The sequence below is a fragment of the Mirounga leonina genome, unplaced genomic scaffold (assembly GCF_011800145.1).
Source record: "Mirounga leonina isolate KUSES-001 unplaced genomic scaffold, KU_Mleo_1.0 Mir_150, whole genome shotgun sequence".
NCBI classification, from domain to species: Eukaryota; Metazoa; Chordata; class Mammalia; order Carnivora; family Phocidae; genus Mirounga; species Mirounga leonina.
Window position 1 is genome coordinate 26,540,747 of NW_023270374.1, and position 27,571 is coordinate 26,568,317.

The 27,571-nt window shown below is 37.9% G+C and overlaps 1 protein-coding gene across 6 annotated transcripts in view; it reads right to left on the bottom strand.

The window, feature by feature from the left end:
• The window catches only part of NCOA6 (nuclear receptor coactivator 6), a 102,741-nt gene that overhangs the window by 43,356 nt on the left and 31,814 nt on the right, over window positions 1–27,571 (bottom strand). For 4 of the 6 annotated variants that reach the window (XM_035006163.1, XM_035006162.1, XM_035006159.1 and 1 more), the window contains 4 exons: window positions 21,847–21,949; window positions 15,673–15,954; window positions 12,545–12,700; window positions 5,653–5,775 (listed from right to left, as the gene is read on the bottom strand). In XM_035006163.1, coding sequence (XP_034862054.1) covers window positions 5,653–5,775; window positions 12,545–12,700; window positions 15,673–15,907 — 514 coding nt within the window. In that variant the 5' untranslated portion in view covers window positions 15,908–15,954; window positions 21,847–21,949. Of the gene's footprint in view, window positions 1–5,652; window positions 5,776–12,544; window positions 12,701–15,672; window positions 15,955–20,338; window positions 20,438–21,846; window positions 21,950–24,364; window positions 24,407–27,571 lie in introns of those variants that run through there. The other 2 variants (XM_035006160.1, XM_035006161.1) reach the window with 2 other exon arrangements.

Genomic DNA, 27,571 nt, shown 5'->3' on the forward strand with positions numbered 1-27,571 from the left:
TAACATCCATATTAATAAGTGAAAATATATTATCCTCTCTTCATGTCTCTTTGATTTTTGGCATCAAGATTAAAATAACTTCAAAAAAGAGCTGGAAAGCTTCTTTCTTCTTTGTTTATGCTCTGGAAGAATATCTGTATCTGTTTTTTTTTTTTAAGATTTTATTTATTTATTTGAGAGAGAGAGGCACAGCGAGAGAGGGAACACAAGCAGGGGGAGTAGGAGAGGGAGAAGCAGGCTTCCCGCTGAGCAGGGAGCCCGATGCGGGGCTCGATCCCAAGATCCTGGGATCATGACCTGAGCTGAAGGCAGACGCTTAATGACTGAGCCATCCAGGCGCCCCTGTTCTTTAAATGTTTAGTAAACTCACCTGGAAAACTATCTGGGCCTGTGAGTTATACAAATTGATTCATAGGGAGACAAATTTTTAATTCTTTCAATTTCTTAAATAGTTACAGATTTTTCAAGTTTCCTTAAATCAGTTTTGGTTAAACTATATTTTCAAGAAAAATGTTAATTTGATGAAGCTTTAAGATTCATTAGCATGAAGTTATTCACAACTTTTCCCCATTTTTTTAGATATAATTCATATATTATAAAATTCACACTTTTGAAGTACACACTTTTTTCCTTCTTTACATTGCTTATGTCTTCTCTTTTTTTCTTTGTTTTACCGTGTTCATCAGTTTTAATTGTTTTTTCGAAGAAACATCTTTGGTTTTGCTACTTTGTTCCGTTTTGCTTTTTTAATACTTTACTTATCTCTGCTCTTATCTTTATTCCTTCCTCCTAAATTATTATTACTCTGCTATTCTTTTTCTCAATTCTTAGGTCAGGTATTTAGCTTCTTAATTTTCAACTCATGTTCTGCTCTGACACAGTTATCTGAGGGCTTAAATTTTCTTCCACGTGCTGTATTGGCTACATCTCACAAATTTCGGTACATACTATTTTCATTATTCCATTTTAAATATTTTTTGCTGTCCATCATGACTGCTTTTTAAAAAATCAGGGATATTCAGAATGTATTTTAAATTTTCTAAAAATACAGGATATTTTGGTTAGCTGTTTTTTTTTATTGTTTGCCATGATTTAATTGTACTGTGGTCAGAGAACATGATCTGTGTGATACCAATATCTGGTATTTAGTGAAACTTGATTTTAGAAAAATACAGTCAATTTGTATAAATGTTCCATTTATGCTTGAAAAGATTAAGAATTTTTGATTTATTAGTGCATGGTTTCTATATATCTCCATTATATCAAACTATTTTACTTATGTTATTCAAGAATTATCCTTACTAATTTTCAAAATAAGCTCAATACATCAATTACTAACACAGGTGTGTTAATATCTCCCCTAAGATGTGGTATCTCCATATAATCCTGTTCCACTTTTGCCTCACATATTTTGAGGCTAGATTATTAAGTATGTAATAAAAGTTCAGCTCCCTGATGAATATTTCCTTTTACATCAAAAAGCGGCCCTATTTATCCTCAGTAATGCTTTTTATCTTAGTCGTTTTATCTGATAAAAATATTGTTATACCCCTTTTCTTGGTTAATATTCACCAGGATTATCTTTTATTCCATCCTTTTAACTATGAGCCAAATCCTTATGTTTTATGTGCTTCCTGTAAGACCATATAACTAAATCTGAGATTATTATTCAATCTGGTTAATCACTCATCAGCATTCACAATACATTTACCTTTACTATTAATTGCCAATATATTTTGATTCATTTTATCATTTTATGATACCCCTTCTTTTTTTTTTTATGACACCTCTGCTTTTTACCCCTTCTTTTCCTATGGTGTTTTCCTATGCCTTTTTCCTAATTTTCTTGAATTTTATTGGATTTTTTTCCAACATGCCCTTCCTTTCTACCCCTCCACTACTAGCTTAGAAGTTACACATTTATTTCTATTTTTTATTTTTACTTTAAGAGATTTTATTTATTTGAGAGAGAGAGAGAGTGTGAGTGCATACCAGCAGGGGAGGGGGAGAGGGAGAAGCAGACACCCTGCTGAGCAGGGAGCCCAGCACAGGGCTAGATCCCAGGACCCCGGGATCACAACCTGAGCCAAATGCAGATGCTTAACTGACTAAGCCACCCAGGCACCCCTCTATTATTTTAATGATATCTTTTGTCAACAGACATATTCGACTTAAAAGTATAAACATGTGATCATTATTGCTAAATGAGCCAATACTTATTTAGATTTATCCAATGTTTACCAATTACTTAGCTCACTATTCCTTCTCAGATCTTAGTTCTTCCATTTTAGATTCAATTTTCTTCTTCCTAAAGTAGATTCTTGAGCAGTTCAATTAGCAAGAGTCTGTTAATGGTACCTTCACTTAGTGTCTTCGAAAATGTCTTTATTTTATACTACTCTTTATAGTATAAACAGGTGTAAAATTCTAGGCTGTCAATTATTCTCTCATCACTTTGAAAATACTGTTTCCAATGTTTCCTGGTTTTCAGTGTTGCTGCTGAGAAATCAGCTGTGATCTGATAGCTTGTCATTTGTAAATAATTGGTCTTTCATTCTGAGTTGCTTTTAACATTCTCTTTGTTTTTTCATGTTCTACAGTTTACAATTTTGTGTCAAATGTTGATTTATTTTTATTTACATTGCTCAGGATTTCTGAGGACTCACATCTTTCATCAATTCTGGAAAAATTTCAGACTCTTCCCACTCTGGTTCTTTAGTACTGGCAATAGCATCACTGATTATCTCTCATCAAGCTACACAATACCAAATGCTCAGACTTCGGTGGAGAACTCTAACTACTGACCCCCTACTATAGGTACCAGGCTGGGTACTGTACATCTACTATGTGGTATTCCATAACAGCCCAACAGCACAGGTCCTGACATATAACAGGAACTCTGTAAATGTCAGCTTCAGGGCTCATGGCTCATCCACCTGCAAGCATGAGCTCAAAAGATTGTAGGCATTTTTATCTCATTTTTTTAGGTGAAGAAACTGCTGCTTGGGAGAGGTATAGCTAGCTTGAGGTAACCAGGAAATGGCACTGCTAGGATAAAAATCTAGTTTCAATTTTATATGGCCAAGTCTTCAGCTACAGTTCAGAACAATGGCTTATAAATTGATGCTCTCCATTCTGCTGTATTTCTTCAAGAGCTACTGTGGTAAGTGGGGAGGTGAATGACTGGGTATAGTTTCAGGTGGTTACTATGCTTTAACCACAGCAGCTGTGCTTTTCTGGTTTATCTGAATAAAAGGTCCTGCAGCAGAAAAAGTTTGAAAGCCACTAGTGTAGTGAAAAGAGCACTGACTGGGAGTTAGATCTGTGATACTAGGCTATTGTTACTTGACCCTGGGCAAACTGCTTCCTTTCTGTGAGCTCCAGGGTTCCCCTCAGCTTCTTCTTCTTTTTTTTTTTTTTTTAAGGATTTATTTATTCAAGAGAGAAAGTGAGAGAGCTTGTGCATGTGTGAGGGGTGGGGCAGAGGGAGAGGGAGAAGCAGACTCCCCGCTGAGCAGGGAGCCCAACACAGGGTTCCATCCCAGGACCCTGGGATCATGATGTGAGCCAAAGGTCATGCTTAACTGACTGAGCCACCCAGGCGCCCCTGGAGTTTCCTCAGCTTTAAATGAGAGCCAACTCGAGAGGTGGCAAGGGAGCCAATGGCAAGGCCTGAGCCAGATTTAAAGTTTGGGACTGAGAGCCCAAGATGGTAGAGGAGTAGGAGACCTTAGTTTTATTTGGTTCCAGGAAATCAGCTAGATAGCTATTAAATCATTCTGAACACTTGCAAACTCAACCAGCGATCTAAGAAAAGAATAGCTACAACTCTACAAATAGAAAAGCAACCACTTTCTGCAAGAATGACAAGACGGAAAAACTCACCTCAAAAAAGAGAAGAGGCAGTACTAGGAGCTGGGTCTCTGAAAGAATTAATTAGACTGATAAACTCCTGGCCAGACTTATCAAAAAGAAAAGAGGACCCAAATAAATAAAATCATGAATGAAAGAGGACAAATCACAACCAACACTGAAGAAATACAAACAATTATAAAAACATATTATGAGCAACCGTTTGCCAACAAATTAGGCAATCTGGAAGAAATGGATGTATTCCTAGACATATAAACTACCCAAACTCCCCAATGTTTATAGCAGCATTGTTCACAAAAGCCAAACTATGGAAAGAGCCAAGATGTCCATCAACAGATGAATGGATAACGAAGATGTGGTATATATATACAATGGAATATTACTCAGCCATCAAAAAATGAAATCTTGCCATTTGCAACAACATGGATGGAACTAGAGGGTATTGTGCTAACCAAAATAAGTCAATCAGAGAAAGACAATCATATGATGTCACTCATATGTAGAATTTAAGAAACAAAACAGAGGAGCATAGGGGAAGAGAGGGAAAAATAAAACGATGAAATCAGAGAGAGACAAACCCTAAGATACTCTTAATCATAGTAAACAAACTGAGGGTTGCTGGAGGGGAGGGGAATAGAAGTATGCGGTAACTGGGTGATGGACATTTAGGAGGGCACGTAATGTAATGAGTACTGGGTATTATGTAAGACTGATCAATCACTGACCTCTACCTCCAAAACTAGTAATACATTGTATTTTAATTAATTGAATTAAAAAATTAAAAAATTAAAAAAAAATAAAGCTTGGCACTAACTAAAAAATAAAAAATAAATGAGAGCCAACTCAATTCCTCTTCTTTTTTTTAGTGGGGTGAGGGGCAGAGGGAGAGAGAATCCCAAGCAGGCTCTATGCCCAGTGCAGAGCCTCATGCAGGGTGCTTGATCTCACAACCTTGAGATCATGACCTGAGCCAAAATCAACAGTCAGACGCTTAACCGACTGAGCCACCCAGGCACCCCGAGAGCCAACTTAATTCTAACATTTTGTGATTCACAGAATATTGAGCTCAATCTCTAAAGAAGAAATTTCAGTTTTACTGGAAAAGTTAGCAAATAATTTATAACTCTCTCAAATTCTAAATACCTAAAAACACATATTCTTCCACATACTTCTTCAGATTCCACGTAAGCACACAAGAACTCAGCTCACAGATTCTCAGCCTCAGAGAAAGTGGGAGTTGAAAAGCTACATTCTCCATTATTGGGCGCCTGGGTGGCTCAGTTGGTTGAGCAACTGCCTTCGGCCCAGGTCATGATCCTGGAGTCCCGGGATCGAGTCCCGCATCAGGCTCCCTGCTCGGCGGGGAGTCTGCTTCTCCCTCTGCCCTCTTCCCTCTCGTGCTCTCTGTCTCTCATTCTCTCTCTAATAAATAAATAAAATTAAAAAAAAAAAAGCTACATTCTCCATTATATTATAAACATTCTGAGGGTAGAAAATATTTTATTCATTTCTATCTCCAACACTTAGCAGAGGTCCTGTCCTATAAAAAGAACTCAGTAAATGTTTGCTGCACAGCTCAGTGCTCATCTATATACCTTTAAGCATGAGCCCATGCTCTGTGACTCTACCCTAAGAGTGATTTAAATCATGCTTTCCTAAACCAGAAAACAGAGATGTACCAGAAATCTCCACCTAAGGACCCAGATGATCAAACATTAGCAAATAAAGGGGAAAAAAGCAAACCAGTAAAATGTCAAATAATTGCGTGGGAGATCTCACCTGGACCACCTGCCATAGGAAATGCTGCCTCCATCCTAACTGAATTTCCAGCTCCCATGGGTCCATTCATTCTCACATCTTGGCTTCGGTTCTGAGCCAAAGCCAGGTTGATAGCACCTTCCCCTGAAAATGACAGGTTATAAAAAGGAAACCATCAGAATAAGATGCAAATGTTGCTTAAAAACAGGTATACAAGAACTTTATTTTCTGTGTTTTTGAATTATGGTAAGTTTACCATCACAAAAAAGGTAAGTGCAATACAATGGGTCTTCCTTCAAATTCATCTGAGTAGGTTTACTTACAAGAAGCACAAGAAGAACATAATCAATCCTCACAATACAGCAGACAGGCAATCATTAATGATGTATAGTGTCAAGAGACAGCTTGTAACTCTGAATATCTATTTTCAACTAGCTCAGTGTGTGGGTGCCATGTGTGTCTGTGTGTGTGAGAAGGAAGAAAATGTTCTCAGAAATTCTCAAAATCCTAGATTACCTTTTGGGAATTTACAATCAGAAGGTAGAGATATGAGTAGGTTTAATGGAGAAAGAACATATGATGGTACAGGGACACTGTAATATTTGTGAGCAAAATACCATTTCCTGGGGGTTCCTGGGTGGGCTCAGTCGGTTGGGCGTCTGCCTTTGGCTTGGGTGATGGTCTCGGGGTTGTGCGATTGAGCCTTGGGATGGTCTCCCTGCTCAGCAGGGAGCCTGCTTCTCCTCCTCCCTTGCCGCTGCTCATGCTTTCTCTTGCTATCTCTCTCTCTCTCAAATAAATAAAATCTTAAAAAAATATACCATTTCCCTTTCAAAAACTGTAATATAAATAGATATCCATTAGAGATATTCATACAATGAAGAGTAGATAGGTTGCTACTAATCTACTTTTACAGCATCTAATGATAAGACCAACATTTACAGAGTTTTTATTTTTATTTTATTTTTTAAAAGATTTTATTTATTTATTTGAGAGAGAGACTGAGTGCAAGCACGAGCAGGGGGTTGGGGGGAGTAGAAGGGATAGGGAGAGGCAGACTCTCCCATGAGCAGGGAGCCCGATCATGACCTGAGCCAAAGGCAGACGTTTAAATGACTGAGCCACCCAGGCACCCCTGTACAGTTTTTAATGCTTACAAGATTTTATCTCATTTGAACCTCATAATATCCTGGTAGGTAACATCACTATAAGTGTTCCAATTATTTAGAGGTAACTCTAAACTTAGAGGTAACTTAAATTTTACTTGGTTAAATGATAAAAAGAAACAAATTTCAGGATACTTTCTGCACTTAATCCAAAATTTTTTTCCTCTGGATGACAGCACCACGTAGTGGACAGATAGAAGTATAGCTACATGGTGGCTAAGGAGGCGAAAGGCAGCATTGCACTGATTGGAATCCTTCCATAATTGTGGGGTCCTGGTTTATAGAGCCAGATGATAGAGCAGGAAGCTAATGAGAACAAAGTAGTTTCCTCTGTCTTGTCACTGATAAAGTCACCTTTCTGTATTAAGTATTTCAACCAGGCAGGTAGATTGGTCATAGGGCATAAACATCCTACTAATAAGGGACCAATTACCAGGGGCTATAAGATGCTCTAAATTGCCTATGGGAGGGGCACCTGGGTGGCTCAGTGGGTTAAGTGTCTGCTTTCGGCTCAGGTCATGGTCCTGGGGTCCTGGGATCTAGTCCTGCATCGGGCTCCCTGCTCAGCGGGGAGCCTGCTTCTCCCTCTCCATCTCCCTCTGCCCCTCCTCCTGCTTGTGCTCTCTCTTGCTAATAAATAAATAAAATCTTTTTTAAAAATTGCCTATGGGAGACAGGAATGAAAGAAAAAGAGACTACAGATCTTGAGGGTTTCCAATTAAGGGAAGGAACTATTAATATACCAAACTTGCTAAGACACTGTAAGCGGAAAGAATATTATTCTTGAAATGGACATCAGATCATGTCAGTTCTCTGCTTCAAACTGCTCTATTACTTCCTACTGTTGTAGAAATAAAAGCCAAACTCTTCCAAACAGGATATAAAGGCCTTAAATGATCTATCTAGTCCAGTGCTGTTCAACAGAAATGTAATATGACCCACACATATAATTCTAAATTTTCTAGAAGCCACAGTAAAAAGGTTAAAAAAAAAAAACAGATGAAATTAATTGTAATATCTTATTTAACCCAGCATATCTAATGTATTATTATTTAATACTGAGCAAGGAGCCCGATGTGGAACTCGATCCCGGGACTCCAGGATCATGACCTGAGCCGAAGGCAGTCGCTTAACCAACTGAGCCACCCAGGCGCCCTCTAATGTATTATTATTTCAACATGTAACTAATACAAAAGTTAATGAAATATTTTACATTCTTTTTTGGGAGTGCTAAGTCTTCAAAATCCACTATGTATTTTACTCACAGCTCATATGTCAGTTTGAACTAGCCATACGTCCAGCGCTCAACAGCCACATATGGCTGGTGGCTACCATATTTAACAGCCCAGATGTGGCCCTTGCTTACCTAACTTCAACTATACTATTTTCTCCTTCAGTAATAAGGACTCAGCCTCAGTGGCTTTTTTTTTTTTAGTTTCTTAGGCACACAAAGCTGCTTCTCACCTCAAGGCCTTTGCATACGTTGATCCCTCTGCTTACAACAGTTCTCTTGCTCTCTTCATGTAAGCCAACTTCTCACTTTTCATGTAAACTTAAGTGTCACAGGCCCCCAAAGACCTTCTCCAATTGTCTTATCCAAGGGTAGGTCACCCTTATCACATCTTGTTACTTCTTCAGAGCACATCCCATGTAATTACTTATTCATTCACTTGATTTCTTGTCTGCCTTTCCCATCCCCATACAAGGGTAACCATAAATCTGCCCTAGTTCCTTTATATCTATTGTTCGGGGACAGTTATTAATAGCATCCCTTTTACTCTCAAAAGTGTCAATTTAGATGATTAATTATATGGTCACCCTAATTATATCCTTAATATATGGCCACCCTGATTATATCCTTAAGACACAGAATGGTGTCTGATACATGGTAGGCACTCATTAGCTATTTATTGAATATATTATGAATCGTCATCTTATAAGCTTACAAAGAATTACAGGCATTTTTCTGTATGATGAATGCATTCCTGGAAAATCCCACATTCTGTAAAATCTCACACTGAAAATAACTGATTTTATGGGAAAAACAGTGTTGTTGGGACAAACTCAAAACCGATGTGGCTTTGTAACTAGAGCTCTGGTAAAAACAGTAACTGGTGGAGGCAACATATCCAAAAACATTTCCAGTGGAAATGCCTGGTTACAGGTGCTGAAATAATGCAGATGCAAAAGAGCTCTGAGCTAGTGGGGCTGGAAGTGAAACTTGTCACAAGCCAAGAGCCAAGCTAGTCTGGGGGTGCATCTCTGAGGAAAGGTAACTGAATATAAATTCTGATTCTTAATTATCTGAAAATAGAGCTGAAAGGACTCCCACCTATGTAGCAGCTAAATTTGTCTTTTTTTTTTCCTTGTAATCATCCTTCTATTCCCACTATTCCAGCTTCCCTTGCCTTCTTTATGAATACACACAATTTCCACATTATAGTATTATCATTCCCCTATTTGCCAACTGCATATAAGCTAACTGGTATCAAAGAAACACACTACAGGCTCCCAAACTTGCTGATTAAGGGTCGGCAAACCTTGGCCTATGGACCCAATCTAGCCTGCTGCCTGTATAATTAAATAAAGTGTTACTGGAACACATCCATGTTTATTCACTTACATACGCTTATGGCTGTTCTGCACTACAACCAGACTGGAATTGTTGTGACAGAGATCTTAGGGCCCACAAAGCCAAAAAAATTTATTCTCTGGCCCTTTACAGAAAGAGTTTGCAGACTCTGCTTTAAATCACCATGAATGAATAGAGGGGTCACAAAATGTCCTTAAAAAAGATGTCTTCCCAACTTCCTGGCCCAAACTCGAGAAAGGAAGGGTACAGAGAGTATTCTTCAATGGAAAACAGGCTGTCGGGGAACCACCTCTCCCTGCACCCCTGCAGTGGACACCAACCATGGCAGTGGCAACACCTCCTCTCACGATGTACTAAGAGAGAGAAAAGATGAGAGAAAAGTGGAGAGAGAAAAGATCACCTGGGATACACATGTGTATCCTAAAAGTTAAAGAACTCTCTTCTGTAATGTGATAATCATTGCTATATGTGAATTTTGTAATTTCATAAAATATATGTTATCTATTTTACTTCCTTGATGGTACCTATGCTTTAATTTATGGCTATAATAAAGGCCAGCACCTTATCCTTTTAAAGAGAACTTACAGGAAATAGGTCTGATTAAAAGAAGAAACTGGTGTTTCCTTTCTCCAGTAGAAAACACGACCACATAAAGTTCCAAAGCCCTTTTAACTCACATAAATAGCTAACAGAAACCACAAAACATTTAGAGTTTTGGGGTGCCTGGGTGGCTCAGTCCGTTAAGCGTCTGCCTTCAGCTCAGGTCATGATCCCAGGGTCCTGGGATTGAGCCCAGCATCGGGCTCCCTGCTCAGCAGGGAGTCTGCTTCTCCCATCCCCCCAGCCCCCACTTGTGCTCTCTCTCACTCACTCTAATAAATTCTTTTTTTAAAAAAAGATTTTATTTATTTGACACAGAGAGAGCACAGAAGCACAAGCAGGGGGAGTGGCAGGCAGAAGTAAGGAAAAGCAGGCTCCCACTGAGTAAGGAGCCCGATGTGGGGGTTGATCCCAGGACCCTGGGATCATGACCTGAGCCGAAGGCAGACGCTTAACCGGCTGAGCCACCCAGGGGCCCATAAATAAATTTTTTTTTTTTAAAGATTTTATTTATTTATTTTACAGAGAGAGACAGAGCGAGAGAGGGAACACAAGCAGTGAGAGTGGGAGAGGGAGAAGCAGGCTTCCTGGTGAGCAGGGAGCCCAATGCGGGGTTTGATCCCAGGACCCTGGGATCACGACCCGAGCCGAAGGCAGACACTTAACAACTGAGCCACCCAGGCGCCCCAATAAATAAATTTTTTTTTAAATTTTTTTTTATTTTATTTGCGAGAGAGAGAATGAGAGACAGAGAGCATGAGAGGGAGGAGGGTCAGAGGGAGAAGCAGACTCCCCGCCGAGCAGGGAGCCCGATGCGGGACTCGATCCCGGGACTCCAGGATCATGACCTGAGCCGAAGGCAGTCGCTTAACCAACTGAGCCACCCAGGCGCCCCCCAATAAATAAATTTAAAAAAAAAAAACAAACATAAACAGCCTATATAGTTTTTTTTTTTTTTTTTCAGCCTATATAGTTTTATTGTAGCCAAAAATTGTTTTCCTAAGTTCATCCTATATCCTATAGATTGCTGTGAATTAATTTTACTTTTCTGGATCCTTTTAGATAATCCAACATTTTTCATGATAGACTGTTGTTTAAACCACTATTTCCTTGTTTATCAAATGATGGGATTTACCCCATTTTTCAAAATACATATAATCCTTTCTAACCTCCTCTATGCTCCCCCATACCTGGTACTTAGATCTCTCATAGGTTTGTCTCCTTCACCAAGGTCAGGAGCTTTTGAGTTCATAACGGCAAGGACCATATTATACTTATCATTGTATGCCAAGTGCTAAAGCACAGTGGTGCTATTATGTGTGTGCTTTCCTTGTTTTTATTCAACATATGTTTACTAAGAAACCTAACATGTTCCAGGCAAGCAGAGCTACAACAGTGAGCAAAACCAGACATGGTCTCTGCCCTATTAGAGTTTGCATTCTAGGGGAGAATAAAATAATAGTCAAATAATTGCTCTGATGAAAGCATTACATAAATGATGTAAGGAGGAAAAAAACAGACTTTTGTGAGAGCACATAAAGGACACTGACTTCATCAGGGAGTTCAGAAAATATATCCTCAAGAAGATTTAAGCTGAGGGGCACCTGGGTGGCTCAGTCGGTTAGGCATCTGCCTTCAGCTCAGGTCATGATCCCAGGGTCTTGGGATCGAGCCCCACATCAGGATCCCTGCTCAGTGGGAAGCCTGCTTCTCCCTCTCCCACTCCCCCTGCTTGTGTTCCCCCTCTGTGTCTCTGTCAAATAAATAAAAATTAAAAAAAAAAAAAAAGAAGATTTAAGCTGATACTTGAAGGCTGAGTAGATATTAACTAAGGGAAGGGGGAATGGTAAGAGACAACATTCCATATAGAGAAGACATAAGTGCAAAGGGCCCTTGGCAGGAGGAAGAAATGCAAATTCAAGGAGCCAGAAGAAAGATGGAGAGGCATGAACAGACAGCAAGGAGGAGAGCTGTATGAGTTAAGACTGGATGAGAAAGGTAGAGGCCAGATCACACAAGGCCATGAGGTCATGGTTAAGAAGTTTAGTCCTTATTCTGTGAATGACAGCAAGCCACAGCAGGGGTTTTAGGCTGTGTGTGTGTGTGCACATGTGTAGCATATTTTCATTTTGAAAAGACTACTCTGGCAAAATATCTGAAAAATGAATACTGCTACAAAAAGGACCATTCAAGGCCTCCTAATCTCTGTTAGATGAATAAAGAAATAAAATACTAAAGCTTATTTGGTAGAAGGAAGCTAACGAAATTAGATATTCTTTAAAAGACAAATCAGTTCCTGGTCAGGGTGCCAGTAAAATCTCAATCTGACAGACTGACAAACAAAATCAGCCAAGGGAACAGAGTCTGAGACTGTGGATGCTGAAGCATCAGGACCCAGACGAAGCCTCAATTCCTCTTTACCCTAAGGTGCTTCAATGTGAAATGCAGGTTACATGAGTTATTTGGCATTCTGAAACATGAGAGGAACAGACAAAGCAGCACAGAAAATCATGCTATGTTCTACTGTTGTTATGATTTGGGTCCAGATGGGCACCTTCAATCTGAATGGAGAGAATCCCCAGATCCCGAAGCTGTTGGTTGTTGCTCTGAGCCAGGATCCGTAGCCGCTCTGCTGCTTCCCGGGGGATGTTGAATGTCACACGCACACTGTTCCAGGGCTCCACCTTCTGTACCTTTAGCTTGCTGGATTCTTGGTCGTGAAAGAAAGCAAATAATATTAGTAATCTTTTAGCCACCAGAAGACATGGGACAAACAAACCAAAAACAAAAGAACAAGACAGAGCATTGGCTTGGAGTAGCTGTGACAGCTTAGTCTTTGGCATTAGCTAGATTTCAAATCTAATCCAGCTTTACCACTTAACACCTGAGTGGCTATGAACAGATTATTTAACCTTTTTTTTTTTTTTAGATTTTATTTATTTGACAGAGAGACACACAGCAAGAGAGGGAACACAAGCAGAGGGAGTGGGAGAGGGAGAAGCAGGCTTCCCGCTGAGCAGGGGGCCTGATGTGGGGCTAGATTCCCAGGACCCTGGGATCATGACCTGAGCTGAAGGCAGACGCTTAACAACAGCCACCCAGGCGTCCCAGATCTTTCCATTTTTAGAGCTAAATCCAAAGTCAAGTCTGGATTTGTATGTAAAATATTTAAATTTTAAAAGCACTGGCAATGAAATTCAAACATTAAAAAAAAAAAAAAACAACTAAACTAGAGCCGTAACATATGGTTGCAGCCTGGATCCAACAGGCTGCCAGTTGGTAACCTTTGATCTAAAATTTAAGAAAACACACTTCACATACATTTTAAGTAGAACCACAAAGTAAAAGATCTTTCTAAGCTTTAAGGGACCTTCAAGATCCAGTATTGAAGGAAGGAAAGGAAACTGAAAATCACAGAGCTAAAAACAATAAATATGAGTCTTAAGAATTAACTCCTATCCACTAGAGCAGATAATTTAAGGATTACTATGTTAAGCAATACCTTATCATGTTCAGTTTCTCCATGTAGTTAAAAGAAACATAACAGCATTTCTATAAAAAAAATTCTAGCTCTCTGATTTCAAGCTGTATTACAAAGTTACAGTAATCAGGGGCACTTGGGTGGCTCAGTCGTTAAGTGTCTGCCTTCGACTCAGGTCATGATCCCAGGGTCCTGGGATCGAGCCCCGCATCAGGCTCCCTGCTCAGCGGGAAGCCTGCTTCTCCCTCGCCCACTCCCTCTGCTGTGTTCCCTCTCTCGCTGTGTCTCTCTCTGTCAGATAAATAAAATCTTAAAAAAAAAAAGTTATAGTAATCAAAACAGTATGGTATTGGCATAAAAACACACACAGATCAATAGAACAAAACAGAGAGCCCAGAAATAAACCCACACATATATGGTCAATTAATTTATGACAAAGGAGCCAAGAATACACAATAGGGAGAGGACAGTCTCTTTAATAAGTGTTGCTGGGAAAACTAGACAGCCACTTGCAAAGGAATGAAACTGGATCACTATCTTACACCATACACAAAAGTTAACCCAAAATGGATTAAAGACTGGATGTAAGACCTGAAACCATAAAACTAGAAGAAAATATAGGTGGTAAGCTCCTTGACATTGGCCTTGGCAATTTTTTTCAATGGGACACAAAAAAGCAAAGGAAACAAAAACAAAAACAATTGGAACCAGATCAAACTAAAAAGCTTCCTCAGAGCAAAGGAAACCATTCACAAAATGAAAGGCAACCTAATGAATGGGAGAAAATATTTGCAAATCATGTATCTGATAAGGAATTAATATCCAAAATATTTAAAGAAATCAGGCAACTTGATAGCAAAAATCCAAACAATCCAATTAAAAAATGGGCAGATCTGAAAAGACTTTTTTCCAAAGAATACATACAGATGACCAACAGGTACAGGGAAGGTGATCAACATCACTAATCATCAGGGATATGCGAATCAAAACCACAATGAGATATCACCTCATATCTACTAGAATGGCTATAATTGACAAACAAACAAACAGAAAACAAGCGTTGGTGAGGATGAAAAGAGGAACCCTCATGTATTGTTAGTGAGAATGTAAACTGTTGCTGCCACTGTGGAAAACAGTATGGAGGTTCCTCAAAAAATTAAAAATAAAACTATCACATGATCCGGCAATTCTACTTCTAATATTTATCTGAAGAAAACAAAAACAATAATTCAAAAAACATCTGCACCCCCATGTTCACTGCAGCATTATTTATAAAAGCAAAGATATGGAAACAACTTAAGTGTCTGTGGATGGATGAATGAACAAAGAAAATGTGGTATATATATAGAAAATGGAATATTATTCAGCCATAAATAAGAATCTTGCCATTTAAAACAAACATGGATGGACCCTCAGGGCATTATGCTAAGTGAAATAAGCAAAGACAAATACAGTACGATCTCACTGACATGTGGAATCTTAAAAACAAAACAAAACAAGATCAAAAACACCAAGCTCATAGATACAGGGAACAGACTGGTGGCTGACAGAGGTTGGGGGGTGCGGGGAGTGGGTGAAATGGGTGAAGGGGGTCAAAAGGTACAAACTTCCTGTTATTGTCGCAGGGATATAATGTACAGCATAGTGACTATGATTAATAATACTTTATTCCATATTTGTAAATTACTAAGAGAGTATATCTTAAAAGTTCTCATCATAAGAAAACAAAATTGTAACTATGTACGGTGACAGATGTTAACTAGATTTATTGTGGTGATCATTTCACAATATATACAAATATGGAATGGTATGTTGTATATCTGAAACTAATATGTTATATGTCATTTAAAATCCTGCACGGGGCGCCTGGGTGGCTTAGTCGTTAAGCGTCTGCCTTCGGCTCGGGTCATGATCCCAGGGTCCTGCGATCGAGCCCCGCATCGGGCTCCCTGCTCCGCGGGAAGCCTGCTTTTCCCTCTCCCACTCCCCATGCTTGTGTTCCCTCTCTCGCTGTATATCTCTCTCTGTCAAATAAATAAATAAAATCTTTTAAAAAAATAAATAAAAAATAAAATCCTGCACTTAAAATCAGCCTTTCAATCCAGTATAGCAGTTTTAGTTTGTGAAACTCAGGATAATCACAGAAGAGCAAACACTTAAAAAAGAGTAACAAGAAGAAGAAAATAATTAAAGCAAATTACCCATGTGTAACAAATTGGGCACATTCTCCAATATTGTGTCCAATTTCCATTTGAAGTCTTTATCATCTATATTTCCTTTGAAGGCCACAAAGATTGTGGAATCCTCCAAAATACTATCACTTTTTGTGTCATCATCTTCTAGTCCAGAATCAAAATCCATCTCTGAGTCTTCCATTGTTGATGAACACAAGGAAGTATAGATGTCTTCTAAGTTTGGAAGGTCATCCAAAACCATGGTGAATATTATTCCAGTAGCATATGCCAAATGGAGAATAAGAAAACCTTTGAAAAAAGAAGATAGAAAAAGGGCATTACAATGCATAATTATATAATCAACAATGTATAACCCATTGTTCTGTGAAAACTGCAATTTATTTGCCAAGTAATAAGAAAGCACACTATAAAAATTAAGAAATTACAGAGAGGATAAACTAATTAAGACATTCTGTAATAATTAACTTTTTTTTTTTTTAAAGATTTTATTTATTTATTTGAGAGAGAGAGAATGAGAGAGAGCAAGCACATGAGAGGGAGGAGGGTCAGAGGGAGAAGCAGACTCTCCGCCGAGCAGGGAGCCCGATGCGGGACTCGATCCAGGGACTCCAGGATCATGACCTGAGCTGAAGGCAGTCGCTTAACCAACTGAGCCACCCAGGCGCCCTGTAATAATTAACTCTTAAAAATATTTGAAATAGGGCGCCTGGGTGGCTCAGTTGGTTAGGCGTCTGCCTTCGGCTCAAGTCATGATCCCAGAATCCTGGGACCACATCCCACATGAGGCTCCCTGCTCAACGGGGAGTCTGCTTCTCCCTCTGCCCCCACCCCCTGCTTATGCTTGCTCTCTCTCTCTCAAAAATAAACAAGTTATATTTTGAGAATTAATTTATATAAACCTTTGACTGACCCTAGAGAGCAAGGGGTTCCCCAAGACTCCCCTTATTCCTGTCCCAACAAAAGTTTCAGAGGAGCCAATGTTTTAGAGCCATTCTCTTTCTCTAATCTGAAAAGCACAACTTGACCCAACTAAAAACATCCAGAGGACTATCTAAAATCCTAAAGTCTTAAGGACCCTTTAAAATAACTTTTAAAGGGTTATTAATAGTGATAGGACTAAAAATAATAATTCAGGAACAAAACAAACAAAAACATTTTTAAATACTTTCAGGAAAGGAAAATAAGTGGTTAACACATGTTTATGGAGGGAAAGAACTATGTCCAGGACAGAACTAAATTACTTTTTAACTTTTAGATCTAGAGAAGTCATATTACCCGCTATTTTCAGTTATGTTGTCTACCAAAGAGTACCTGTACTAAAGATCACACCATGTGGCCATTTTCTCCATTAGCTTTGGGACTAAGATCACATTCTTAACCCAAAAGTGAGTGAACACTCCTTTTTTAGCATCTCCGTTAAGTGAGGATGATATGGAAACATAAGAACCTCACACAACTCTTTAATTTAAAAACATTCCTTACATAAACTATAATTACAACTATGTGTTTTTTAAAGATGGATTTCCATCTTTAATTGCAAGAAAATGGCTGAAAAGAAATCCACTAAAATGCAAACAGTGATTGTGCTAGGTTGGTAAGATCACTGGTAAATTTTCTTTTCCTATTTTCCAAATATGATAGAAGTCATTGGGGACATGTAAAACTAAATATGCTGTAATAGGTTTTATTACCAGCACAAATGGAAAAAAATGTATCAACTTTTAAAAACTGTTTAACTTTCTTCTTTTTCTTTTTTAAATAGTCACTTAAACTTCTTAGGAGCAAAGACTTTCCCAAAACCAATTTAAGCTAAAATCTTAGGGGAAAATTCCTGTTTTAAGTAAATATGGAAAAAAAAAAAAAGCCAAACAAACCCTTTTACATCTGAGCAGAGCACCTTACGGTTTTGCAATCATCCCCTTTTCTAGTACTGTGACTATTACAAAGGAATAGTGTGATTTGGGTGGTTAAGAAACAATAGCATTGGGCGCCTCTGTGGCTCAGTTGGTTAAGCGACTGCCTTCGGCTCAGGTCATGATCCTGGAGTCCCGGGATCGAGTCCCACATCGGGCTCCCTGCTCGGCGGGGAGTCTGCTTCTCCCTCTGACCCTCTCATGCTCTATCTCGTTCTTGTCTCAAATAAATAAATAAAATCTTTAAAAAAAGAAACAATAGCATTCAGAAAATCCCTAATAAATACCAATGCCTTTAGTCAACTGCCATCTGTACTTTACAGATTTTAAAAAACTTTAGAGGTAAATAAACAAGACTAAAAAAGATTTTAGGGCTTAGAAGCTGCTGCTCATGAGGAAAAAGACTGATTGCTGAGACTGCCTGAAATACTGGAGCCATTTAGTAGCTATTCCACAGTTGGAATGACTACAAGAAGAGGATTTCAAATTTAAGATATGTTTCCAAAAGAATCTTTAACTGGAAAGAAGGAGACCAACTAAAACCCCTGGATTTTGATAGTCTTCCAAAGAGGTCACTGGTCATGCCATGAAGTCTGGCAAATCTGGATTTGGAAAACCATTTAGTGGCAGACACAACAAATCAGCTAATCCAAATTCAGGAACTAACAGTTTAAAGGCACTATGGGCACAACACAGATGCTTAAAAAACAAAGAAAAGGGGTGCCTGGGTGGCTCAGTTGTTAAGCGTCTGCCTTCGGCTCAGGTCATGATCCCAGGGTCCTGGGATCAAGCCCCGCATCGGGCTCCTGCTCCGCGGGAAGCCTGCTACTCCCTCTCCCACTCCCCCTGCTTGTGTTCCTGCTCTCTCAATGTCTCTCTCGGTCAAATAAATAAATAAAATCTTAAAAAAAAAACAAAAAACAAAGTCAGTGTGAAAAAAATTGCTGGCCTCCCCTCCAAAAACTTTTTAAAGAAGCTTCTTCCACATTACATATTCATTGACATACTGTCCACTTAAAATCTAGTCTTTAACAGAAGATTTATAATCAAAATAATTAACCAACCTTCAAGTGAAATGCAGTTCAGTGCCCTGCTCTTGGAGACAGACAACAGATTACAGCTGACTAGCTTGAAACTCATTTGCTCACTTTTATAAGAGAGCCATGTGCTACCTCTTTGGGTTTGTTAAGATTAACCACCAGTGAATTTGCTCACTCGCCACATAATAAATTTCCAGATTATCTATTTGTTTCACTTCTAATTGGAGCTCTTTTAATCTTTTATAAAGAATCCAAGAATAAATGTGATATCCAGGAGAAATTTAAAAAGCAAGCATATTATTTATTCTATCTTTCCAAGGCAGAATGAAGTAGATTTCCAAACTAAATCATTTCAGGGTAATATTTCAGGATAGCCAAACAGCTCCAGTGGATAAAGGAAAGCTCTTTTTTATAGAAGAATGCCAACTTAAATGTAAAAAGTATCATTAGAAAAATCACAATTTTGTGATCCCTAATAAAGTAATTCAGAAAAGGATCATTAATAAGAATAAAACAACATGTGAAAAATTGACAGAGAACTAACTGGATATTCATTCAATGTTAAAGTATCAGCCCAGAGATGTGCTGCTTGGCAAAGGGAAAACTAACTTCACAGTGGGAGGCTCTGGCTGTCATCACCCAAACACAATGACCAAACTGCACAGTATTACCTATGAAATATTCCTGCCAAAAATGTTTAAACTGAATCTAACAAGTCTTTGTACAGGAGACAGAGGAATAACTTAAATAACACCATGAGGAAATATTCAGACAAATCTAGAAGGTAGGATTTCTAGAGCATAACTGGCTTGGCCTCTTCATTATGTCAGTGGTCATGAAAGAAAAAGGTGGGTGAAACTATTCTATGTTAAAAGAGATTTAAAAGACTTAAAAATCAAATGCAATGTATGGTCCTTTATTGTCTTGGTTTGAAAAAAAAAGATGTAAAGCACATTTTTAGGAGAATTAGGGAATTACTGCTAATTTTTAAAAAAGATTCATTCATTCATTTATTTTATTGAGAGAGAGAGAGAGAGAGCAGGGGGAGAGGCAAAGGGAAAGGGAGAGAAAAAGAACCTCAAGCAGACTCTCCGCTGAGCACAGAGCCTGACGCAGGGCTCGATCTCACAACCCTGAGATCATGATCTGAGCTGAAATCAAGACTCAGACACTTAACCTACGGAGCCACCCAGGTACCCTGGGGAATTACTGCTAGTTTTGTTAGGCATGATAATAATGGTGTTATGGACAATATTCTTACTGTTTAAGAGATGCATATTGAAGCACTCAGGGGTAAAATGTCATGATGCTTATAATTTACTTTAAAATTGAGGGAAGGGTCTTGGGTGACTCCATTGATTACGTGTCTGACTTCGGCTCAGGTCATGATCTCAGGGTCCTGGGATTGAGCCCCATGTCAGGCTCCGTGCTCAGCAGGGAGTCTGCTTATCCCTCTCCCTCTGCTCCTCCTCCTGCTCTCTCACTCTCTCACTTTCTCTCTCTCTCAAGTAAGTAAAATCTTTAAAAAAATAAAATTGAGGGAAAAATAGATTAAGCAAATATGGCAAAAGGTTAATAAAGGTTAAACATAGGTGATGGGTATATAGGTGTTCATTATATTTTCGTTTGTAGTGTAATTTTCTAAAATGTTTGAAATTGTTCATAATAAAAATTTTAAAAAAAAAGAAAGAAAGAAAGAAAAGAGAAAAGCAAGCATACCAGCAACATAGTACTGCTCCAAGGTAAAACTCCATCAGACATCAGGAAGGCTTAGAAGCTTACTTATGAACATCTTCCAAATCACAGTAGGATTAAAAATAAATAAATATATTTAAACATATATATTTGTAAATGTTTAAATTTATATTACTTGTTAAGTATATAAATTTATATATCATATATATTATACATATAACCAGCTAATATGCACCAGATTTACATTTAAATCTGAAGAGAAAGGACTGGTGCAGGTAGCTGGGTAATGAGAAAAGACTGTCACAGGCCATTCAGATGATCAACTTGGCTGCCATGTGAACAAAAGACAAGACCCTATGATCCACATCAGAAATCACAAACTCACATACAGGGGTCAGGCAGAAAAAAATAGAAGAAGAACACTGGATATTAAATGCATTTCACATACTATATGAATGATTTGGGCAACAGAAAACTCACATACCCACCTATGTTAAGTAGTCACTACTCTGCTTCATCTTATTACTTTCTTTTTGGAAGGATGGGAGGGAGCACTAGTAGATGTTCTGAATTTTAAGAAAAGACTAAAATCCATATATTCAGTGAAATCTCCAGATTTTAAAATAGTTTTACATTTTTGGAAAACACCCTGCAGGCTAAATGAAACATGCTATGGATGCCTAAGGCTCAGCCATCAGTTTTCAATTTCTATGACTCCCCTAATTGACTAGTCCAACACTAGGTCTGGGTGAACTATGCTGGGTTTGGTATAGCGCTGGAGGAAACTAGGTATTTAAAATGCATTTAAATGTTATGATGTGGGGCCTGGGTGGCTCAGTCGTTAAGCATCTGCCTTTGGCTCGGGTCATGGTCCCAGGGTCCTGGGATGGAGTCCCACATTGGGCTCCCTGCTCAGTGGGAAGCCTGCTTCTCCCTCTCCCGCTCCCCCTGCTTGTGTTCCCTCTCTTGTTATCTCTCTCTCTGTCAAATAAATAAATAAAATCTTAAAAAAAAAAAAGTTATGATGTGCCAGGATGCTGGGTGGCTCCGTCAGTTGAGTGTCTGACTCTTGATTTTGCCTTGGGTCATGATCTCAGGGTTATGAGATCGAGCCCTGCATCAGGCTCCTTGCTCAGTGCAGAGTCTGCTTGAGATTCTCTCTCCCTCTCCCTCTGCCCCACCCACTCATGCTCTCTCTCTCTAGCTCTCTCAAATAAATAAATAAATCTTAAAAAAAAAAGTTATAATGTGCCTCCTGAGAGGTCTGTGGGCTCTCTAAGAGAAAGAAAAAGAGATCAAGGTCTCAACCCCAGAGGAACAGAAAGCATTCAAACTTAGTGAATTTTGGGCTTCATTAAACATGCTGATGCCTCCCACTAACTGGCTGAAGGACCACTTTCTCCTTTGATAAAATGCCAGACGATAAAGGAAAGATTTTTTTATCTGCTGTGTAACTTTGGTACAGAGTCATTCTGTTGTGTTTCGGAATTAAGCTGAAACTTAACCACTCTTTCATGTAAGATTTCACTCACCAAAATGTCTTTAATTTTTATCATTTATCCAGGTCATCTTCTAAGTCCAAACAAGTTGGCATTTTTAGGGATGGTATTCTCAAGGCAGCAGCCAATAAAAATTCTAAAAAAGAATGAGAGAGAGAAAATAAAGTTTCAGCATTATATAGAAATTAGAAACTACAGAAGTGACATCTTTGTAACAGAAATCAATGCAAATATCACAAGTTATCAAGTCAACTTAGACATCTTCAGAGGCTATTAAAACAGAGTTTTCATTAAGTCTACAAAATATATCTTTTTTTCTGAGATTAAACCACTATTCAACAAGCATTTCAAAGAGTATGGAAGCAAAACTCAGGGACATATACCAGCTTAAGAATTATGAAACTGGGACCCTAAGCCTTAGAGCCCTCCTCACCTTACCTCCATTTTTATAGCTATCAAATTAAAATAAATTGATAGCATCATGCCACACTGTTTTGCAGATACTTGGAGTCAAAACCAAAATACTTTGTATTTAATAAGACCCACTTGTTCTAACATAATTTCAAAATTCATTTTAAACTGCATAAAGTATAGATTTAAGTTTCTTTCTGATTTTATATATAATATCTATACATTTTACTTTTCAAATTTTCAGTTTTTCTAAGTATTCTTTACAGTACACATAGAAATTTTGCATGGAAAGTGCCTAATTTTGTCATGCTTCAGAAAAAATTCTCACTTAATAAGATAATATCAGTCTACAACATCTTCAACTTGGCTGTTACGGTTTTACATTATCGCCAAATACTGATTTTATAATCTCAAAAGTTTAGATGGATATATGTACTAGGTATTAATAATTATTAGAGAAAAAACTATGCGTTAATTTGTATTTTAAGAAAAAGCCATCTTTTTAAGTCTCCATGGAACATTAACAAAAATTGACCTTAAGAAAGGCCATAAAGAAAATCTCTATAGTGAAGGGGATTAAGAGTACACTTATTTTGATGAGCACTGAGTGCTCATCAATTGCTGAACCATTACACTGTACACCTGAAACAAATATAACACTGTATGTTAACTATACTAGAATTTTAAAAAAAACCTCGATAAATCCAAAAAGTAACAGTGGGATAATATTCTGATGAAAATGCACTTAATGACATTATACACTTAAAATAAAATCAAGAAACGAAGGCCTTTTCAAAACTTAAAACAACAACAAAACCCTTGGACTTTGGTTAAAAATGAAATCAATATTGCAAAATTTCTAGAAAATGCCAAAATAAGGAAAATATTACACATATCAGAACCTAAAGAATATAGCTGAACCAGTAAAGAAGAAAATTCACAGCCATAAATACCTACATCAGGGAAAAGAAAGAAAAAACAAGAAAAAGAAATCTGACTCCACATCTGACTCAAAAAGTCAGGGAAAAACCGGTAAGGTGAACTGAAAGAAATCAAAATGAAGGAATTAACACAGATAAAAGTAGAAATTAGAAAATAGAAAAACAGCAGAATAAATAAATTGAAAAACTGGTACATTGGGGGAAAATGATAAAATAGTTAAACCACTAGCTAATCTAGTAAGTAAAAAGGGACAAGTCCAAATATGTAAGATAAGAAATAAGTAGGGGCGCCTGGGTGGCTCAGTCGTTAGGCATCTGCCTTCAGCTCAGGTCATGATCCCAGGGTCCTGGGATCGAGCCTCACATCATCGGGCTCTCTGCTCAGCGGGAAGCCTGCTTCTCCCTCTCCCACTCCCTCTACTTGTGTTCCCTCTCTCGCTGTTTCTCTCTCTGTCAAATAAATAAATAAAATCTTAAAAAAAAAAAAAGAACAAAGTAGCCACAGAAACAAAGGAAATTAAAAGGACCATAGAGACTATTTTCTTCAAGCTTTTGCTCACATTTATCTATGTAAATATGATAATGCTCCCCAAAAGCACCACACATATTTAATTGAAACATTAACCCTTTAAAGAGCAGATAAGTCTAGTGATCTGAAACTATTCCAGAGCATATAAAAAGAAAGAAAACTTCCTAAATATTTTTATGAAGCAAATATAAGATGAGTATCAAAAGCTGATACAGGGGTGCCTGGGTGGCTCAGTCGGTTAAGTGTCTGCCTTCGGCTCAGGTTGTGATCTCAGGGTCCTGGGATTGAGCCCCACATGTCAGGTTCCCTGCTCACAGGGAGCCTGCTTCTCCCTCTCCTTCCTGCTCGTGCACCCTCTGTCTCTCTCTCTCTCAAATAAATAAAATCTTTAAAAAATAAAAAGCTGATACAAACTGCAGGCAGAAAGCTACAGATCAATCTCTCTTATGCTGATGCAAGATTCTAAATCAAACTTTAAATAGAATACAACAGTACATTAGAAGAAGAATAAGGCATCATAATTAAGTGGAGTTTGGTCTAGGAATGCAAGGAAGGATCACTATGAGGAAACTAAGAGAAAAAGGCATATGATCATCTCCACAGATATTAAAAGTCATTTGACAGAATTCAACACTTCTTGATTAAAAAAAAAAAAAATCAAATGGGGCACCTGGGTGGCTCAGTTGGTTGGGTGGCCAACTCTTGATTTCGGCTCAGGTCATGATCTCAGGGTCCTGGGACTGAGCCCTGTGTCTGGCTCCATGCTCAGAAGGGAATCTGCTAGAGGATTCTTTCTCCCTCTCTCTCTGCCCCTTCCCCCAGCTCACATGCGGGCTCTCTCACTCCCTCTCTAAAATAAACAAATAAATCTTTTTAAAAAAATCAAATAGGACTATACAAGCAGTTCCTTAACATGACAAAATATATTTTTTAGCCCTAAAGTCAGCAGCTTGCTCAACGTGGAGAAGCTGGGAAGAAGACAGATATCCACTATGTATTATGAAACACTGTGCCAAAGGTATAAAGTCAGTGAAATGAAAACAAGACTAATAATAGTAAAAAATTGGGAAGAAGAGTGTAAAACTATCACTATTAGTAGATAATATTTGTATTTGTATTCTTGAACATCTTAGAAAATTAACCAAGAAAAATAAGAAAATTCAGTAACACTTTAGGTATGGTACAAAATACACAGAAAACAATAGTTTTTATAACATATGCAATTGATCACCAGTAGGTGGGAAAAAATCTAATTTATAACAGCAACAAAAAAATATTTAGGAATAAATTAAAAAGAAAATGCAGAACTCAAGATGAAATTTTTAAAACACTAAAGAAGGATTCAAATATAAAAAAGACTTGAACAAATGGAATGATATACCACATTCTTAGATAAAAAGACTCCTAGGGCGCCTGGGTGGCTCAGTTGGTTAAGCGACTGCCTTCGGCTCAGGTCATGATCCCGGGGTCCTGGGATCGAGTCCCGCATCGGGCTCCCTGCTCTACGGGGAGCCTGCTTCTCCCTCTCCCACTCCCCCTGCTTTGTTCCCTCTCTCGCTGTGTCTCTCTCTGTCAAATAAATAAATAAAATCTTTAAAAAAAAAAAAAAAAGACTCCTAAACAGCAATTCTCCCTAATTTAGAATTTAATAATCCCAATAAAAAATGCTGTTATTTTTTAAAATGGACAAGCTAAAATGGACAAGAGTAGTGAAAGGAATAAGTCCTACCAGATATAAAAACATAATGCCTCAATAATTAAAACTGTGTAGTACTGGCATGTAAACGAATGGGAAACTAATGGAAGACTAAAATCCCCCAAACTGATCAAATGCATATGGAATTTTAATATCTCATAAAGGTAGAAAAAAATCGATTTTTCACTAAATGGGAGTAGGTAGCCGTCTACAGAAAAAATAAAATTAGAGCTATACCTCATATCAAGAGAACTCCAAATGAACCCAAAACTTCAATGTAACAAATGAAACCATACAAGTATTAGAAGAAAATACAGAAGAAATCTTTATAACCTTGGAGTTGGTAAGGATTTTCTAACTATGACTCAAAATCCAAAGCCATTTAAAAAACTGATAAATTTGAATAGAAATCAAAGAATTCTGCAAAGCAAAAAACACCACAAGTAAAGCAAAACAAAACCCCAAAAAACAAACAACAAATGACAAAGTAAGAAAAAATACTGGCAATCATATCATTGATGAAAGAGCAAATCTCCCATATATAAACATACTATAGAAAAAAACACAGGTGTTTTTGTGTGTGCATATATATGTGTGTGTGCATATATAGATATATAAAATAAAAAGAACAGTAATTTGGACAAAGTATTGCATCCAAAAATGGACACAGAATATGATAAAATTCACAGAAAAGGAAATACAAATGAACTTTAAACATAGAAAAAATATTCAATTTCATACATAAGAAATAATTTTTTTCACTCATCAGATTAGCAAAAATCCAAAAATTTAATAACACACTCTTTTGGCAAGGTTATGGGAAAACAGACACTCTCATTCATTGCTAGTGGCAGTCTAACATCAGCAATTAGGTATTATCTATCAAAATTATAATTATATATACCATTAACCCAACAATCTTGCTTCTGGTTAGTGATCTGATCCTACAGGGTACACCTGTTCCCACACTAGATGACATATATTACAAGGTTATTCACTAAAGCACTGTTTGCAATAGCAAGATAGGAAATTACCCAAATGTCCATCTGATTAAATTATAGTACATGTAATAAAAAGGAAATGCAGCAAGAATAAGAATGCTCTCTATGCACTGATATGGAATGATCTCCAAGATGTATTGTTGAGAGAAGAAAAAACAAGGAGTAAAAAACATTGACTATAGTACTCTACTTTTGGTGAGAAAAGAGAAGAAAAATATTTTTTATTCATTAGTTTTAAAACAAAATACTCTAAGGGATGCCTGGGTCGCTCAGTCGGTTAAGCATCTGCCTTCGGCTCAGGTCATGATCCCAGGGTCCTGGGATTGAGTCCCACATCGGGCTCCTTGCTCAGCGGGGAGCCTGCTTCTCCCTCTACCCCTCCCCCGCTGCTTGTGCTCTCTCTCTCTGACAAATGAGTAAAATCTTTAAAAAAATAAGCTAGAAAAAATATAAAAAAACAATAAAAATTATATCTTCAAGGTAAATTTTTCAAAAATCATGTTGTATCAGAAGGCAAGGAAGCATTCAGACCAATGGGGAGCATGTCACACAGACCTAGGAGCCAGTTTTAAGGGGTTTCTACCAGCAAATTTGAGACAATTTAAGTATTGGAAAGAATAATGACTAAAATTCATTATAATATCATGAATAAATAAGAATCCATAAATACACAGTAATAGCTCAGAGAGTAAAAAAAGTTGCTCAAGAAGTCACCATTACGGGTAACTATGACATCAACTCCTTACTCTGAAGACTGATAAAGAAAAAGAATGAAGCAAGCAATTTAACTTCTTTTAAGAAGGGTTCATCCTTGGTGGAGAGGGAAAGCTCTCCTTTACATTAGAATGCTAGTTAATAAATGCAGAAGGTAAGGATTTTTTAAATCACCATGTGCAACCTCCAATGAAATAAGTGATTCAGGCAAAGATGATCAAGGGGTGCTAAAAATCACCTGCTGAAAATTGAAACAGAAGAGTCCCATGGTGCTAAAGGATTACTCCACAGATTACTTCCTAATTGCAAAGGGAAATCAAGTACCTTTACAATGGAAAGATATGACAGTCACCAGCTTAACCTGGTGATCAATTCAGTAACAATTAGAGTGAGACCTTTTATTTATGCCTCCTGATGTGATGTAACCTGAAGTACCAGTCTCATCTACAATGTATTATTACCCCAA